This window comes from Cyprinodon tularosa, unplaced genomic scaffold (assembly GCF_016077235.1).
Source record: "Cyprinodon tularosa strain WSP-4 unplaced genomic scaffold, ASM1607723v1 ctg1291, whole genome shotgun sequence".
NCBI lineage: Eukaryota > Metazoa > Chordata > Actinopteri > Cyprinodontiformes > Cyprinodontidae > Cyprinodon > Cyprinodon tularosa.
The window spans coordinates 44932-65016 of NW_024038105.1; the positions used below are offsets into that span (position 1 = coordinate 44932).

The window sequence follows — 20085 nt, forward strand, 5'->3', positions numbered from 1 at the left end:
TAAAATAGATAGAGGCACACACATCTCTACCCACCACAGTAAACAACTGATTAATTTATAACGGATATTCATTCACACATCTAAACAATAATTGATGCTTCTCCTTTAATACAATCATCTTCATCTGTCAAAACCACAGCAGGAACTTGGAGAACCTGTGGGAACTACAGGACAGCAGAGTTGGTTCCAGTAATTTACATAATCAGTATTATTTAAAGGATAATATATTGATGTATATAAAAAGTTGAAGGTGCAGCACAATCAAATATTAGGGCGCAGAGGCAGAGAAGTGTCCTAACTAACCTAAACCAGCACAAGTTTTTTTTTTAAAAAGAGATTAAAACTCAAAATCATACAGTGCATGTTAACCCGTCTGCCAAACAAATGCACACAATCACATAGCTGTTATGCATCAGAGAAGCTATTTATTATATTGCAATTTCACAGTTCAGACATTATTTTTATTTTTATTTTATTACTTATTTCTATATTAATTATCAATATTATTATTATGGAACAAATGAGTTCAGCCATGAAATAATGCAGATATTAGGATACCAGCTCTTAGCAGGGAAAAAAGAAAACAAAGGGGAAAAAATAAAGAAAGAGAAAAAAAAGGGGGAAAAAAGACATGAAGAAAAAAAGAAAAAAAAAAGGGATACCGGCTCAATTGTAGTTCTGATAACTATCCAGCAGATGCCGCCATTCTAAATTATATCAAATGTTTCAAGTTTTGGCCAATTGTGTCAAATTGGTTCACAGGGCTTCGAAATTGCCATCACTAGCGAAGGTAACTAAAAACACTGGGCAGGGACAGAGTCAGAACACAGAAAAAAAAAAATCCACCAGACACTAGAAAGCTTGGGAAAAAGAGCTGAAACACTTCCTGGAAGAAACAAATATGGGCTGTGTTCAAATTTATGGGCTGCGTCCTCCGACGATGTCATAGCACGGCACTGAGATCTGGTTGGATTCCAAAACTCCTCGTTATGCTGCCTTTAAATGCGTCCTTCTTTTTGCCCGATTTAAAGGATGGGTCCAGTGTCTCCTACCTATCCTTGGTTATCCCAGGATTTATTGAGAGACCAAGCAAGCTGGCTGCTCCATGATCAGAGGAAATGGTACTCGGCACCAAACAGTGGTGAATATTGGAAGCTCAGTTTAATATAATGTGAATAGTTCTGTCTGAAATTAATGAAAATACCTGTTTTAATAGATTTCGAGTGAGATATGTGGCAGGTATTGTCTGATTTTTAAAAATTTTATCTGTTAGTGTGTAAATGGGTTTGGCAGTAATTCAAGAACAGATTCTAATATATCTGCAGTGTGGGGACTATAAATCTGATAGGATTTTTATTTTTCAATTGCTATTTTGCACAATTTGCTTAACTAAGTACTTTTTGTTGTTGAATATAAGAGATTTTGCAGATATATTTTTTTCACATACATTGTTAACATTTACTTATATCTTTCTACCCCTTTTATAGATTGGAAAAGAATAGAAAAGACTAGAAAATCTCTTTATTGTCCCACAATGGGGAAATAACCAGCAGCAAAAAGATTATTGAAAAAATGGTCACACAAATGTGGGCCTTAGAAACATGTATAAGAATAACAAAACAGTGAAGAATTAAAAAATAAACAAAGTGTTTTCAAACTGTTCACCTGGAGAGTAAATAACCATTATGTAGCTTTTTACAGTAATGGATATTTGAAAATAGCAGCAACATCAGAGATGAGCAACATGACAGCAGCATGTTATTCAACTGACTGAGGTTTATGTCATTACATTTTCTTTATTTGTTCATGCTCCCTGTGGTTTTCACCTTTATTCTACTCTGTATTCTCGTGAGTGTGGTCTTTGTTCAATTAACAACAAAAACCGGATCTGATGAATGTGGAATTAGGACTTATTTCCACTTTGAAAATCGTTTAATTTGAACGACTAAGAGAGAAGGTAAATACAGTATTTTCTTCTGAAGATATAGAATTGTGCAGAGTTAAACCCCAGTCTTATATTTTTACCTACTACCGTAAATTCTCTAATATAGGCCCGGGCCTTTATTTCACTCAAGTGCATCGCGGTCCAGGCCTTTATTGGATAGAGGCCAGTATTAGAGACAGGCCTCTATTGCTATTTGAGCAAAACAGACTACCAGTGGAATGAATAAAAATGAGATTTTGAACCTATAAAACACTAGGTTCATTTATTGAAAAAGTACAGTTACCATGTCTCGCTTGGTTTGAAGTAAAAAAAAATATATAAAAATCCTCCAATTCTGTTTAATTCTCCTCCTCAGTTTCCTCCTCCTCTTCATCTCTCCCTTTAATCTCCTCATCACTCGCGCTCCTCCTCATGTTCTGCTGCGTGTCTGTTCTCTTCCTCGCGCAGACGGGCAGCAGCAGGGCTTGTCGTTCAGCTGCGCAGGGCTGTGGTACTTGTATGTTACTTACTACCACAAGTATAATGTTGAGGTATGCCCAGAAAAAACGTTTATAGCCCCGGCCTGTATTAGAGACCGGCCATTATTTACCTCCTCTGACAGCGAGACCGGCCATTATTAGAGACCCGGCCGCTATTGGAATACAGGCCAATATTAGAGAATTTACGGTATGTTCTCTCTGTATCAAGCAAAATAATACATTCATTAAAGTATTAACTTCACTATAAAACTTGAACATCTGGGCTGTAGTTACTCTGTGTAGCCCATTTCACGTATTTTATCTGGGACTGAAAAAATGAATCATATTAATTGTAAAACTCTAAAACATAATACAAATGTAAAATGTGCTTTTCCCCGACAGAGCAACCCACTTAGATCAGTAATTATACCAACATTTTAAAAATACAATATGTATATAATATATAAGATTAAAAAAAATTTTTTTGTCTGTCAATATTCTCCATCCAGAACTACAAGTTGCCCTGCATCCTTATTACTGGATATCTGTGTTTCCTATAGTCATATAATGTATAAGTGCATTTTTAATAGTAAAGGATTAAATGTAACACAACCTTTTATCATTGTCCTACATTGCTTACTGTCTGACTGTTTAAATAGCTCCTTATGTCTATTTTCTTTTTTAGTGGCATCATCTACAAACACAACACTGAGAATGAGCCTAAGTGTATTCAAATATAAAATCACTTTTAACAGTTATAAAAGACAATATAACACTATCTTATCTGTAATTTAATAATATCCAAAATAAACAGCCAGATTCAAGCATTTTTACCAGACATTAATGTTTGTACTAATTTACTTATAGACTGTGTGGAATTATGTAAATAAAAGTTAATATTCTTCCTCTGTTTGTTCTTGTCTTTATCCTATTTCTAGAAGTATAAATAGTAGTGCTGTCAATCGATTAAATTTTTTTAATCGCGATTAATCGCATCAATGCCTGAGTAAACTCGCGATTAATCGCATTTTAATCGCACATTTTTTTCCTGATTGAAAATCATTTAAATACTCTCGATGACATACAAAAAAATACATACAGGCTAGGTTTGTGCCAATGTTCTTTTTTTAAAATGAAAACAGGTCACAGATACTGATTTATGCCAAAAATAACAAATATGTAGCCAAAAAAAAGGCCCTGAAAACAGGCTGATGTAAAAGACAGTCTTTACAGTTAATACAGTCTTTTGAACAAAGACAACCATTTTACCCTACTGCTATAAAATTTAGTAGAGTTAACATTAGATGTTAATTAACCAAGGTAATAATGAACAATTTTCAATCAATACATCAAAATCAATAGACCGACATCACTAGATGAAGGTAGTCTATGCTCTAGAAAGTTACTTTTCAGCCTCTTAACAAAAATGAGAACACACACACAAGCACCCACCCACACATACACACACACACACACACACACGATACCGACCTGTGGCGTCCACAGACGGCAAGAGTGCCGTAGCAGATTCCATTTCACCTCAGTAATCTGTTTTCTCAGCGTATTTCAGGTTGCTAGGCACCAGACACTCAACTTGTTTGTTGGTGGTGGGGTTTAAAGAAAAGGCACTAGCGTCACCCAGTGTATGAGCGTCTTTTTCCCTTGAGGAGCTCCGCTCTCGAAGCCTATGAGAAATGCATACACTGGGGGGAAATAGCCCCGCCTTCCCGCAGGCTGCAGCGGGATGTACTTGGAAAATTGTACCATAAAACCACATAGCGTTAATCTCACGTTAAAAAAATTATCGCCGTTAAAATGGCCTCGTGTTAACGCGATAATAACGCGATAATTTTGACAGCACTAATAAATAGTCAATAAAATTACTAATATTAGGTGGAACCCTAATTCTGCTTTTTAAACAAAAAATAGCAAATGTTTAGGTGACATTTCTTGTTGTTATACTTTATAAGAGAAATAACACCTGCTAATAATTATACCTGAACTTCCTCATTCTTTTTTAATTGGCTGTGGCTAAGAATCAGAAATGTTGATGGCTTACAGCCTTTATTTGCCCATTTTTCCAGCAGTCTTCAGAACTCCTGGCTGACTCAGAATATTTAGGTTTTTTTTATTGGGACTAGTTTTGCAGCCTAATACTAATTGCAGTAACCACGGCATTCTAGTGTGAATAAATTTTCAATATTGTGCTCCAAGCACGGAACGGACTAGAAAACAGCCTATCAGAGAGAGAGAAGGTGGAACCTAAGGCAGAACAACCAATGAGAGTGGAGTTAAACAGTGCAGCACAGTTCCATGCGCTGCTACGTGAAAAGGACAGGAGAGACCAGGCAGAGGAGCTGCGAGAGGAAAAGAAGCCACTGCTGCAACAACTGCTGCTGTAAATTATAAACATGTTGCTCACATCATATTATTGGTAGGAACAAGAAGGTCGGTCCAAGATTTTGGTAGGGACATGTCCCTATGGTCCCTATGCAAACCTACGCCCATGTGTAAACGCCATGCAGAAAGACCCCGGACAAGGAATAAGCAATAAGTAAACAATATTTTCTATTTCTGACCTAACCATGGTCAGGCAAGGAAAAAAACACCACATTAGCTCCTAATATCGAAGTACATTTTACTTACATCTGTTAGTTTAGAATTGTTCTATTAATGCTATTTGGTAAGATTCATTAAATGTACTTATCTTTTGACGGATATAGATTTACAAATTAAGGATATAGATTTACAAATTAATTCCATATTAGATAAAAGCTGTCAATTTGAAGTAAAAGCACTTAGATGGAAGTTTGCAGTACATTTTATATTAAACCCCAAGGTAATATTTGTGCTGGCTTGTGGTGTTCAGCTCAGGGACTGACCTAATATAATAATTAAAGAGGGAAACAGCTGTTCAAACTGTTGCATTCTCACACCAATTATATTCTCCCGAGTGGTGCACGACTTTACACGAGTGATGCAGCTTATTCAATAAAGTCCTTTGAAGTTTCACTGTCTGTCTCGTCAGAATTCTGGGTCAAAATCTCTGAGCTCCCTGACAAGTTTGGTTGTAGCCGGTGTCTCGGATGCATCCTGCTAACCAGTGCAACTTAGTGCTAGTAGGTTCCCAATGGGAAATTACATTGGGACCAAGTAGCACTAAATTGGTGACTTAGTGACGAAACTTTCAAGGAACGCTATGGACAGCAGAAACATGCAAGAGAAGGAGAGTTTGGTGTCGGAGGTCATGGATGAGTCTCCTCTGTCATACATTTTTTATTTAGAGGAGGAAAGCGGGGACGAAGATGTTGTGGAAGAGGACGCCAGGGCAGCAGAAGCTTGGTTTGGTGTAGAAGGCTTACAGCCGTACATGTTTGAGCCCTTGCCTCACAACGCTGCAAGTTCTGTTAGCTCTACGCCAGCTGAAGACACAGTCCATCCATGTCCATCCCCGTCATACACACTCCGCTTTGCTTTAAAAAAATATAAACATAAAATATATAACCGTGAATGTCTGGGGGACAGTGATTTGCCTACATGGTATGAATGCTGGCATACCATAAAGAATACATTATGAACAGTTTAGTTTGAGCCTTCAACTCGTTGCCTATAGGAAGACGTTACTTGGATATAACAAAACCAAACATCGTCGGAACAGCTCCAAATGACACAAAACTCATATTGGTGAGTAGAACATGAAGTAATAACGTAAAATCAAGTGGCCAGTGTAAAAAAAACGGTGTTCCCCTCTAAATATGTTTGACATGGAGCTGAGTGTTTTTTGTTATTAAATTCTTACAGTTGAATAGAAGTTGTGGTGAAATTATTCCAAATATGTTCAGAATTATCTGTTTGATTATGATTTGAGCTTGATTCACTCTTTTATTTGTTCTTTTAACAGACAGTAGAGCGTGTATTCCCAAACAATATATATGACAATCCAAAAAGTATTTGATTAAATATCACATACCACCCCTTCTGGGGTGGTCAATAACTATAATAAAATTGGACAACAATGTTATCAAAACTTAGCACAGGTAGTATTTTTTAAGCTACACTCAGGCGGATGCCTGCAGCTACAGAAATCTTTTTTTATTAAAAGAAAGACATGGAAACAATTACCATTCATGAGTAATACCTCTTCATTAACAAAAATTAAAGTGACTGGTTATAACAGTTTTACTCATTACATCCAGTTACATTTTAATTAGCTCATATACAGCCTTGAAACAAACAAAAAAAGAGAAAAAAAAAACCCACAAAAGACCCAGCACAAAGAACCACCAACACTACATTATAAATAAATAAATAAATTAGACTTTTTTGGGACAAACTCGAGGTAGGATAAAATAAATTGTTTATCGTTACTGCCACCTTTGGTGGAACTAAGAACAACAGCTATACGTAACCCAACCCCGCAACAGGCCCAGGTAGTACTGGGTCTGTGGAAGAACCAAAGCCCCCGGGAATGGAGAGCCCCAGGAAAGTGAAATGACCAGGATAAATGGAAAAGCTGCCCAGGCTTTCCAAAGCCCTAGCTGGCTTTTGAGTGGCATTGGAAAAGGGGCTATAATGATACCAAATAAAAGTAGATAAACTGGAACAATGACTACAGAAGTTTCTCTTCAGAGCTGCAACCAAGGGGATTTTTTTTGCCTATTTGCTTCCTTCTTTTCTAAACAGTACACTATTTTCATCTATGGTGGATTTCCTCTACATTATACTTCCTGCTTTTCTGCTTTTAACAACCTGACGTCTCCATGCTTATTTTTGACAGGTAAATTAAAATTAAATATTCTTGACATAAAGGTCATATATATATATATATATATATATATATATATATATATATATATATATATATATATATATATATATATATATATATATATATATAGTTTTTTATTAAGTTTTCATAAGGTTCATGTTTTTATGCATATGTAAGGTGAAACAAGGACAGGCTAACTAGATGCATTATAAATATATTCTGCTGCTTTTGACTAATGTTGGTGCCAGGAGAACTATTTTGTTTAAGAAAATTTTGTTAGAGCACAAGGGCAGCTCTGTTTGCGCATCATTATAACGCCTACAGCTCATTGCGGTTCTCTCACATCAGTCTGTTAAGCCTTATACAGTATTTTATTGGAATTATTGAAGTCATACCTAACTTCAAGGTTAAATGGTTTAAAATCCAAGCTTAATACTACAGTAAGCCTTTAAGATTTCTAATATATGAAACAAGTTTTTTTTTTATTTGTAACTCATTTTTGACCAAGTCACATGACTCAGGTCCACATATCTGGTGTCCTTCATGAAAGTCTTTGCCCCTCTGTTAATTGTGTCTTTTTTCAATGCTGTGTACTCATCTTTTAAAATTGTCATTAACGGGTATTTGTTTTTTTATTTGATACTAAAAGAATTGATTTTATACTTTTATCTTTAAATATGTAGACAAACAGATATATTTATTGAATTAAACACACATATTAGTTCTTATTACTTATCATTTTTTTTTTTAATCTTATAACAAGCCAATTTTGGTAAAGGAGTATATATCTGCTAGTCTATAAAACAAAGAAGAGAATCTTCTTTCTAAAAGAAATTAATTTCAAAGACAAATTAAATGTTTATCCACTGTAAAAATAGGTAAATGTGAAACATGTGCACTTTTTTTTGAATCTGTCTATACAGAAATATTTTAATAGTACAAACAGGTATTACGTTATTTAGAATTTTGAATATTCAAATCCCCCATCCCTGCCAACAAAGTTATCTGTTGGCTGGAACTCAACCTCATTTAGATCTGCTTCCAACTGAACACGGACTTATTTTTCAGGACAGAGCAGCCATATGTAAGTGTTCCCTCTTCTCACACTTAGATTCTTTTGATTATAAGGGGTTGCATATTTATTATTTGTGATAATGTGTTTAACCTGCATTTTGAATTTAAATAATCATATTTTGGTATATTTATGATGAATTTATTAAGTGTCAGCACTCTATAGGTGTTTTCTACTCTATAGTTGTTTTCTACTTCTTAGAAAGTTTGCATTTATTTAATAGAATCTAATAGAAAACAACTAGCCTTTGTATTTTTAAGCTTCTCAACAATTTTTATTTATATTTATATTTTTTTTCTACAATCTTAAAAAAAAGCCTTTGGCTTATTTTTTATTTTTATTTATTTTTTTTGTATTTTTTTTTTTTTTTGTAGGATTTCTTCATTGATAAATGTTATTTTTAAAGCTTGTATAATTTCTCTAACAGTCAAAGGAGAACGTCTCCATTCAGCAGAGCAAATATGCAGTGGGATCTGCTTTTGCTAATTTGGATAGGTAGGCATATAGATTCTGTTATCGATATTTTCATTAACAAATATACAGCATTTATTGTGTAAGCACGACATTGATAGTTGTTCAAAATGTATACATTTTGAACAACTCTCACAAAGTCTATGGAGTTATCTACTTGCTTCTGTTCTTAATAACTGCATTTTTTGTCTTTTGTTTGTTGCCGATTAAGGTAATTGTTGTTTGATAGTCTGTCAGCTCTATGAGTATCACTACATTAATGAGGAAAAGACCTGGACTGAAGCTCAGCAGTACTGCAGAGAGAATCACACTGACCTGGCCACAGTGTCTAACATGGCAGACATGAAGAGACTCCTCAGTCACTCAGCAGGAAACATGAAGGAAGCTTGGATTGGTCTGTATGATCAAGCAGATGCTACCAGAATATGGCACTGGTCTCTGCCTGGAGTGGAGTTTAATGAAAGTAACCAGCCATGGAGGGAAAACCAGCCAAATGACTATGGGGGCTTGCAGAACTGTGGAATCATATGGAAGAACCTGAAGTGGGGAGACATCTCCTGTAGCAAAAAACAAGAATTTCTCTGCTTTGATGGTAAGCATGTTTTAGTTTTAAGGCTTAACTTAGAAAATACATTCTTGAAATATGCTTTCAAAGAAAATTGTTTTAACTATGACCAAGTTATTATAATGAAAACTAAATCTATCTTTATTTCAAACACTTGAACCAATTTCTCTGTTTGCAATTTCTGATATAACATTATGTTCTGCACATAAAATATACAGCTCATCTGATTGTGTTTACTACACAGATAATAACTCAACAAAGAAATTCCACCTGATTCAAGACAAGAAAAACTGGACTGTAGCTCAGAGTTACTGCCGGGAAAAACACACAGACCTGGCCAGTGGACTGACACAGCTACAGGATGAGGAGCTAAGGAAAGAACTAAGTCCTCTTAACAATGAAACATACTCTTTAACAGGTCTGTTCAGAGACACCTGGAGGTGGTCAGATGGAAGCAGTTTCTCTTTCAGACACTGGAACCTACAGTTTGACAGTGAGCAACACAACAGTGGTCAATGTGCCATGACTGTGTTTGATGATGGAGGCAGATGGAAGAATGAAAATTGTACAGAGACAAAACCCTTTATCTGCTATGCTCGTGAGTTTTATTAATGATTTCTAAATATTTGAAGTAACTGTATTTGTACAGAAACATCTCCACAGGAAGCAATTTTAAAACAAAAACTATATTTTGTTTTAAATATTTTTCGATATTTTGAATTACCATAGGCACTACAGTAATGCTATAAATTATGTAATTATTTACACAATGTTGTTGAATATATTGTTCTTTCTCTTCGTGATTAAACCAGCATCGAGCTTTATCCTGATCAAAGAAAATAAAACCTGGGAGGATGCCTTAAAGTACTGCAGAGATCACTACCATGACCTGGTCACCATCACCAGCCTGGATAAGCAGAGATGGATCCAGCAGGAAGCCAAGTTTGCTTCGACGGATTATGTCTGGATGGGACTGCACTACGCCTGCACTCTAGATTTGTGGTTCTGGATTAGCGACGAAGTGGTCAGCTGTCAGAACTGGGCCTTAGGGGAACCAGTGGATGACTGTGACATGTCTGGAGCCATGGAGACACGAGGAGAACATAAGTGGAGGAAAATAAATGATAGTGAGAAGTTTAATTTTATCTGTTCGAAGAATAGGCAATGATAGAAGTTGTTCAAGAAGGTTTTCAACCAGATAAAAGTGAATCAGCTCTTATTATTTGATAGAAAATCAATAATTAATACAATATTTTTGTAATGTTATTTACAATATGTAGGCATTTTGATTTGATTTAATCATAATTTGTTTTAGAATTTTAGAAATTTCCACTTATACGTATTGTTTAACAGGAACTTCTCTATTTTTCATAAAGATCATTAAAATATAACAGACCAACCCAATAGTCATGCTATTTAAAATCTATTCGATCTCACCCTTTTTGGAGCATCATCTACTTTTGTTAAAGCAACGGGAAGACAGTTTCTCTTTATCTTCAGTCTCAGTTCCAATTCTCTAAAATTGGACTTTTCATATGAAATGCAGAATAAAGGCAAAGAAAATATGTTTATTCAAAGATACATATGTGTTTAGGTAAATTCACACATTTTTAATGTATAAATTAGGAACACATCTGCATTAGCTTTAAAAAAATAAACCACTTAAAATTGAAACTATTCTTTTTGTATTTCTATTTGCTCTTACTTTGTCTAAAATAATTTATTTATGATGTATATACTGTGCATAATGATCTTGTCATTATTATATACGTATGATGTAACATTTTTAAAAGACAACAGGATTGTAAAAAGTAAATTTTTTTGCCAGGAAGTTTTGACATTTATCATTTTGGTTTTAAAATACAAAAGTGAAATTAAAATACAATGGGTTTTCAGTGTCAAAAAAGGATGAGCAAATCATTTTGTTTGAGTTTTGTTTTCATTTTATTAAACAAAGAAATAAACCTTCTTAAAACAGAAATAAAAACGGATCTGTATCTTTTTTCTGTGACTGGATCTTGTCATTTTATATGGGTACCAAATCTGACTGAGTTTCCTTAATACTTTAGGCCAGATTAAAATGTTTTTAAAACAATACCCAGTTATGATTGACATATTCTTAAGGTCATACAGAGAAATCTCAAAATGTAACTAGTCAGTGGGGGAGCAAGAAATGTGATTGAGATTTCACAATGAAGAATAATATGTCTTTACTTTATTAAGACTGGGGACTCTAAAGCACTTCATTCTACAATCAGTGTTACACAATTTCACATGCTAATGGTGGTGAGCTACATTGTAGCCACAGCAGCCCTAGAGCAGGCTGATAGTAGTGAGGCCACTGGCGTAACCCTAACCGTTTCTGAAGGACTTTTGTGGACATGTCCCCACCACCTTTGGCATGGAGGGGACAGTCCTCATCAATAATTTCCTCTTTTCCGCCTTCCTGCTGATTTACTTTAGCTCTCTGGCTGCTCTCGAGTCCCAACTCTTGAAATCCTATTTGGGGTCACTATTCACTGTGTACACAGTAGCTACGTGGAGGAGGAAAGACACAGCAGCACTCAGTGAATTTTAACCGGCAACTACTTTGATGTATGTTTCAGTAAAGATTAGGAATCGGGTTGGTTAAAAAAATTAGAGCTGCCACAGAAAAAACTGTTCGTTACACATACAGAGCTTTTTTTCTTTCTAAAAATGGCAACAGAGTGTACATTTATATAAGTTAAAAAAGCTGGGCTTCTCAGAGGACCGTTACTCAGAGTTACAGATTAAAATGAACACAGATTAGTTGTTTTGTTATTAGACTGCAGAGCTTCTAGATATGCCTAAAATTTATTTCTCTGGCATCATTATATTTGTAGACAGGTGTAAAAATCAATTTTTAAGCAGAGCAGACACACAATTAAGGACAGCTGCTGATTTAAAGGTGAAACAGATTTACTGGGATATGCAACATGCAATAAAATAGATCTGTAAGTTTACAAGAAAAAATACGGTATGCTATAATAAAATTCAACATATCTTTTTGTCTTTTGTAGTTCAGCAAGACTCAGAAATAGCTGTGCCAGTCAACCCAGAGAGAGTCAGACTCACAGGACACAGACTTAAAATTAAGATATACGAAACCTGCAAGAATTAAAGCACAAATAACAAAAATCAGTGTATAAATGATTTTTGAAATACACTACTCAAAAAAATGAAAGGAACACTTCGTAATCAGAGTATAGCATCAAGTTAATTAAACTTCTGGGATATTGACTTGGTCAGGTAAGTAGCAGAGGGGGTTCTTAATCAGTTTCAGCTGCTTTGGTGTTAATGAAATTAACAACAGCTGCACTAGAGGGGCAACAACGAGACGACCATCAAAACAGGAATGGTTTTACAGGTGGAGGCCACTGACATTTTTTCCCCTCCTCATCTTTTCTGACTCTTTTTGTTACCAGTTTTGCATTTGGCTAGGGTCACTGTCACTATGTCACTGTTAGCATGAGATGCTACCTGAACCCTACAGAGGTTGCACAGGCAGTCTAACTCCTCCAGCATGGCACATCAATACGTGCCATTGCCAGAAGGTTTGCTGTGTCTCCCAGCAAAATCTCAAGAGCATGGAAGAGATTCCAGGAGACAGGCAGTTACTCCAGGAGAGCTGGACGGGGCCATAGAAGGTCTACAACCTATCAGCAGGACCGGTATCTGGAGGAACAGGAGGTGCACTCCGAGAGCCCTACAAAATTACCTCCAGGAGGCCACTAGTGTGAATATCTCTGACCAAACAATCAGAAACAGACTTCAAGAGGGTGGACTGAGGGACGGACATCCTCTAGTGGGCCCTGTGCTCACTGCCCGTCACCGTGGAGCTCGTTTGGCATTTGCCACAGAACACCGGAATTAGCAAGTGGAGAACGTTATGCTGCCTGTAACATTGTACAGCATGACCGGTTTGGTGGTGGTTCAGTGATGGTCTGGGGAGGCATATCCATGGAGGGACACACAGACATACAGTATACAGGCTAGACAACGGCACCGTGACTGCCATTAGGTATCGGGATGAAATCCTTGCACCCATTGTCAGACCCTATTCTGGTGCAGTGGGTCCTGGGTTCCTCCTGGTGCACGACAATGCACGGCCTCATGTGGCGAGAGTATGCAGGCAATTCCTGGAGGTTTGAAGGAATTGATACCATTGATTGGCCACCACGCTCACCTGACTAAAATCCAATAGAACACCTCTGGGACAATTTGTTTTGATCCATCCGACGCTGCCAGGTTGCACCTCAGACTGTCCAGGAACTCAGTGATGCCCTGGTCCAGATCTGGTAGGAGATACCATCCGTCTTCTCATTAGGAGCATGACCCCATGTTGTCAGGCATGCATGCACGCACATGGGGGCCATACAAATAACTGAATACCATTTTGAGTTGCTGCAATGAAATTTCAGCAGAACAGACTAGTCTGCCGCATAATTTTTTCACTGTAGTTTTTGGGGTGTCTTTGAATTCAGCCCTTTGTAGGTTGTTAATGATCATTTCCATCAGATAATGTGGCATGCTTTTGTTCCTAGCGCATCACCCAGTCCATATCAGCATAAATAAACAGCATTTTTTGCCCCATTGAGATCTGATGTGTTTTCAAAGTGTTCCTTTAATTTTTTTGAGCAGTGTATACATTTCAATATATAGACTTCTAAATTAGATTTTACTTCTTGTGAAGCGGGATAATCACTGATGCAGCTTAAAGGGAAGCCAGGCATGGATGGATGGATGGAATTGAAGTTGCGTCCATACTAGGGAAGCATGATATATTGCTGTTGGCATCAATGTATACCATCTCCAAACCACCCATGCACAATGGTGAGCAATGGAAAATTTGGTTTTGCTGGAGAATTTTAAAATGATAGAATTAGGAGGGAACGGATTTTGAGGGATTAATAATTTTTCCTGGCCCAAGATAATGACTGGTTTATCAGCTGACCAGAATCCACAGAGCATTGCTCATGGATCTACATGATGAATTGGGTCCATTACTAACAGATCCACCAAACCCACGGCATCCATGTTCCCACAGGTGTTTCACACGGATGACATCAGTGCTAACTCTGATTTAGAAAAAAAGAATAGCTGGGTGCATGCTTCTAAAGAAACACAATGAAATATGAACAACAATCATACTGTAGGTATATGGAAACGAAAATATAGTCCTTAATTATAAGTATAAATAATTGACTTGTTTTAAGATGCAAAATAATCCAGAAAAGATTAGGAATTATCTAAAAATAATTATCCCCAGTGATCTAACATGAGGTAACATGAGGTGGAGCCTTGAAGGCTAACTTTGAGCTAAAGTTGGGATTTATAAAGAAATATTTCTTGGTTTTGTGCATGATCATGATTTTATACAAACTTTGAATTTTTTTTTTATAGTACTTCATTTTTGGATATTTGGGTTATCTAAAATGACCAAAGCAGAAAAATGGATTCCGCTCATTGTTTTATTAATGAGACTCCTGGTCCTCTCTTAACAGTTTCACTCACAACCATGTTATTCAGAGAGTTTTTCAGACCGCTGTTGGAAGCACAACCGCTCTGTGGGGCTTTAACTGAGACTACAGGCCAAACCAGAGAGATGTAAAAGATTTTACAGAATTTGGGACAGCATGCTCTGATCTTTTCCTGGTGAATGTCACAAAGAAAACGATTCCTTCTTTATGCAAGGAAGTCATAATTCTTCTCATCTGCAGCAATATGTTTCCCAACAATCTGGTTTAATGATCATATTCATGGAAGTGCTTTAATGACTCCAGGCTTCCAGTTTTTCATATTTTTACTGTATAGTGCCTTTTTTGTATTTGTACCTGCATTTTGTATTCTAACAGTATTTTGTATTTTTTAAAGTATAATATTATTTTTTCCCTTGTGTACCAGTAAACTTTTTTCTATTTCTTTGCTACTGCCTCAATGGAATCCAACCACATTTGATGTATTATTATTTATTTTGTATTTTTTTCTTTTTGTATATCCCCCTTACAAAATGTCCTCTTTCAACATGGTCTAAATTTTTTTCATTAGAATGATGATCTTAAAAATTGTCTTATATTGGATCCTGGATGAAAGTTCTAGTAGTTCTTCTGTGTTTGTTTCCTCCATTTTCTCTTGCATCTCTGCTATCCTTCTCCCAACAAGATATATGCATGGCGTTAACAAATGGACAACTTGGGTTACAAAAATTCATGCAGCACGTCTTTTACCTGGAGCTTGTAAATATGAGCACATTACCCCAATTTTAGCCTCATTACACTGGCCTCCATAGCGCCCATCCCTATCTTTGAGTTGAGAACCGTCAATATATTTTTAGAATAAGCCATCATGTCAGTTTTGAGTGCCAAGCTAGGGATAGGTGTGTTCCTATGGTAGCAAAAATGTAAGAAACTACATTTGCCATATTAAATGTGTATTCTTTGTCGATTTCCCAAAAACTCATCTCTTGCCTTGGGCCTGATCAACATGAGATATTGCAGTAGTCTGTTCTATTTAATTATTATTTATTGACTTTTTATAGAATTTTATGCCATATTAGTCGTTCAGCTTTATGGTCTTTTGGGATCTGAAAATTGCGTTTTTAACTTACAGCACTTTCAATGATGAGATAAATTGGGGGAAGATTGGATTAATAATACTGTAACGAATGCAGCTTTCAACCAAATTCTCCTGATGAGTCCTTTTAAAATTTATACTAACATGTTTTGCCACTATAAAACAATCCCTGGTTTAGTGGATTAAAAACATTTCCTGTATGTTTTATTGTTTTTTAAAGTATCGAATACACCTTTGCTTTAAAACTTTCTCTGCTTGCCCACACACACAATAACCTTACATACTGTGTCTTGTGAAGAAACCATATTACAATCCCTGCTGATTACGTACCCAAGATAGAACAAAAACCAATTACAAGCTGTTCCTGCATAACCTGTCGTGCTTTGAGGTGCCACAAACCTTAAGATCCCGATTAGTGTGCATGTTTTTGTAGTGTGCTTTAGTGTTGTGCGTCTGACAGTCAACTCATCGCAGCATCTGTTCGTGATTACAAACCCATTTTTGTTGTAAGAATAAGTGAACAAATCTGTTAAAAGAATAATTAAAATTAATTTGTTTTTTTTGGAACACTAATTGTCTAGTGATGAGAAGTAAATCATCGACCCAATCCACCTGATTTTTGAGAAGTCAGATAAAAGAGACCTGAGAACTTCTATATTATAGGCTGTGCGAAAAGACGGAATTGATTCTTGCTTTTCTTGGATTCTCTGGCTCCCTGTACATTTTAGGATTCATTTTATAGCTTTTTTATTTGCTTTTCAGTCTCTCCATAGTCTTGCTCCATCTTATCTTTCTGAGTTGCTGCACCATCATGCACCCTATCTTTCACTCAGGTCAGCCGATCAGCTGCTTCTTGAGGTGCCAAAAGCTAAAGGAAGCTTAGGAGCAATCGTGCTTTCGCCGTGGCAGCTCCAAAAATGTGGAACGACCTTCCATTGCAAATTAAATTGTGTACTTCTTTGTCAGATTTTAAATCGCTCTTAAAAACTCATCTCTTTGCCTTGGCTTTTTAAACTGTATGAGATATTGATTTTAGTCTGTGTTACGTTATTTTTAATTACTTTTATTTTTATTGACTTTTATTTTTATTATAGATTTTATAGTTCTCATTTTAATTTAGTCTTTTATGGTTTTATGAGTCTGTGTAATGGTGTTATGTTGTTTAACTGTACAGCACTATGGTAATGTATAGATAAAGTTGGAATGGATTGGATTAAAAATACATTGTTTTACAATTGTTATGAGCTTGGTTATAGAAAATTACATCCATGGATCGTATGTTTTTCCTTTTTTAAATATAAGAATATATAACAATAACATGTTTAATATGTCAGCACTTTTAATAAAACAAATACACTTTACAATTGAAAGCTTTAAAATGCGCTGGGGGATCTGGAAGTGGAAATGCTGCTTTATTGACCCAGTTAAGATTTTTTAGGAGGGGTGTTTTTTTTAATGTAATGTAAATTACACTTTGACTTTTAAAAAGGTCTCTTATGTCTCTGTTTTTCCTTTTTACCAAACACACAAAAAAACACTTACACAAACATGGCACCAAGTCAAAGATTTGTGTAAATGAATACACCTGATATTACAATCATGCTATATTACGTGACCCAAGAGAAGAAAAAAGAGCCTAATTTACAGTAGCTGATTCCCTCACTAACTGTCGTGTTTTGCAGAGCCACAAGACCTTTAACAGACCCAATTCAGTGATGCATCAGATTTTTATAAAGTGAGCTTCTCAGGATTGATAGCGTTGACAGTCAATCACACAGACAAAGTTCAAGTAAAAAATCAGAAATGATATAACAAAGCATTTTACTGATACATGGGGTGAAGAATGCAGGCTGAACAAACCTTTGCCCTTAAATCTTAGAACAAATAAAATTAAACTCCTCTCCCCCGTTTCTTTGGAACCACTTATGTTGTCCTCCAGTGTCCATGGCTCCAGAAATGTTACAGTCATCGACCTCTCCACCTGAGTTCTGGGTTCTGCTAGTGACCCTCTCAGGATAAACCCAGACCCAGAACTTCTTAGTGCAGTTATAGCGCAGTGCTAACCAGACAAAAGGAGTTGATGCCTTCTTGGCTTTCTCTTGGACCAATATCTGCTGTTCAAGGGTTTTGATGGTGACCAGATCATGGTAGTGTTCCCTGCAGTAGGACAAGGCATCCTTCCAGTTCATCTTTTCTTTGACCAGGATCAGATTATCTGTCAGTGAAACAAAAAAAAAATGAAAAGTTTGTATATAATGCAAAATCAATGCATTAAACCAGATTTGATTTCAAATAGAAAAATCATAATTGATGCCATTACTATGGGCTACAAGCAGGGAACCATAGGTACAGTTTGCACAGTCTCTCTAAACCAATAAGATAATTTAAGCACATTATCTGTTTCTGTGACTGTTGTTGTGACTTGGTTTTTGGTAAAATGCTGGTCAGTACAGAGATATTATAAATTTCAAACCAAATCAACTCACCGTCATAACAGATGAAGGGTTTTTTCGCCGCGCAGTCCTCATTCTTCCATCTGCCTCCATCATCAAACACAGTCATGGCACATTGACCGCTGTTGTATTTCTCATCATCAAACTGAAGGTTCCAGTGTCTGAAAGAAAAGCTTCTTCCATCTGACCACCTCCAGGTGTCTCTGAACAGACCAATAAACACCCAACTATCTACAGATAGAACATCTTCCAGTTGGAATTCTTTTAGCTGGTCCATTCCACTGATCAGGTCTGTGTGTTTCTCTCTGCAGTAACTCTGAGCTTCCAGCCAGGTCTTCTCTTCTTTAATTAGGTAGAATTTCTCTGATGTTTTATTTTCTGTGGAATAGTAAAATATATCACAGTGAAAAACTCTACAAAACAGCACCGCAAAGGTTAAATGAAAAAAGTTAAAAAGGTTGCCTGTCAGCAGAAAGATAATACAATTTAATACAATTAAAAATCTCTGAATCTCTCCCTACAATCTTTTAGATATTTCTTAGAGTGAAAAAATATATTTTTATACCATAGGCTATGGTAGTTCTGGAAATATTTTCAAGAGTCAGTTTAGAAAGAATAAAAATGCGTACTCACCATTATAGCAGAGAAAATATGTTTCATGGTCACAAGATATGTCGCTCCATTTAGAAGTTTCAGTTTTTCTACCAGCACAGTTCTCAGTTTCATAATCATCTGGTTCTCCTTCTTTCCAGTTTGTCTCATTGAACTCCACTCCAGGCAGAGACCAGTACCATGTTCTGATACCATCTGTCTGATCATACAGACCAATCCAAGCTTCCTTCATGTTTCCTGCTGAGTTACTGAGGAGTCTCTTCATGTCTGCCATGTTAGACACTGTGGCCAGGTCAATGTGGTTCTCCCTGCAGTACTGCTGAGCTTCAGTCCAGGTCTTTTCCTCATTAATGTAGTGATAATCATAGAGCTGACAGACCATCAAACTGGGCTGAGCTGAAAAAATAATAGTACCCACAAGATTAATAAGCAACTATAACCATTTTTTAACATTTTTTTTCTTTCCACTGCAGTTTTTATTCAAAGTCTCTTACCGAACAAAATAACCAGAAATAAATTCCACTGCATTTTTCTTCTCATGCATGAATTGGTGTTTTTGGTTAAAATGTTGTTGTTATCTGTTGGAATAATTATAGTACTTTAGTTTTATGAGTGAAAGTCATTTTGTTTAGATGGAAAAAAAAACATTAGAAAACTACATGTAATAAAGAAAAAAAATAAGAACACTTTATATCATATGGAAATACTCTAAATCAAACATTTCTCCACATAACTTAACTCTAAATATAAAAAGGAGAAACTTACCTCTGGATTTGCTCACTGGAATTTTAAAGCTCTTTTATCTTGATGTTCTGTTGAAGGCAGCTCTCAGTAAATGTTCAGTCCTGTTTCAAACTGATCAGTTTTTCTGCTTCAGGAACTGCATCTGAATATTCATGGCTAAAAACAGCATGGCGTGCAGGTATGAGGTTCATTTGCATTAATGACCTGGCATAGATCAGAATGTAATAGAAGAACATGTGAGGAGGAAGTAGAACAGAATCCACATCCGAGACCTTTATATATTTTAATTTATAAATAATCTTTAATAATAATACTCTTTATCAGCCATCTAGGGCTGGGTACCGAACTTCGGTTCTTTTATGGTACCGACCGAAATGCTTCGGTTCTACAGGGTATCGAAACA

The 20085-nt window shown here is 36.1% G+C and overlaps 2 protein-coding genes across 2 annotated transcripts; one reads left to right on the forward strand and one right to left on the reverse strand.

Annotated features, from left to right (window-relative positions):
* Positions 1 to 8676: 8676 nt before the first annotated feature.
* Positions 8677 to 10775, forward strand: LOC119777942 (C-type mannose receptor 2-like). Its single transcript, XM_038276952.1, has 4 exons — positions 8677 to 8738; positions 8926 to 9306; positions 9524 to 9877; positions 10092 to 10775. The coding sequence occupies exons 1-4, from the start codon at positions 8705 to 8707 to the stop codon at positions 10445 to 10447; spliced, it is 1125 nt and encodes a 374-aa protein (XP_038132880.1). The 5' UTR covers positions 8677 to 8704; the 3' UTR covers positions 10448 to 10775.
* Positions 10776 to 17210: 6435 nt separating this feature from the next.
* Positions 17211 to 19780, reverse strand: LOC119777947 (macrophage mannose receptor 1-like). Its single transcript, XM_038276959.1, has 5 exons — positions 19704 to 19780; positions 19433 to 19516; positions 18960 to 19334; positions 18360 to 18704; positions 17211 to 18088 (listed from the first exon to the last, which is right to left on the reverse strand). Exons 2-5 carry the CDS (start codon positions 19476 to 19478, stop codon positions 17742 to 17744), a joined length of 1113 nt encoding a protein of 370 aa, XP_038132887.1. The 5' UTR covers positions 19479 to 19516; positions 19704 to 19780; the 3' UTR covers positions 17211 to 17741.
* Positions 19781 to 20085: the final 305 nt, after the last annotated feature.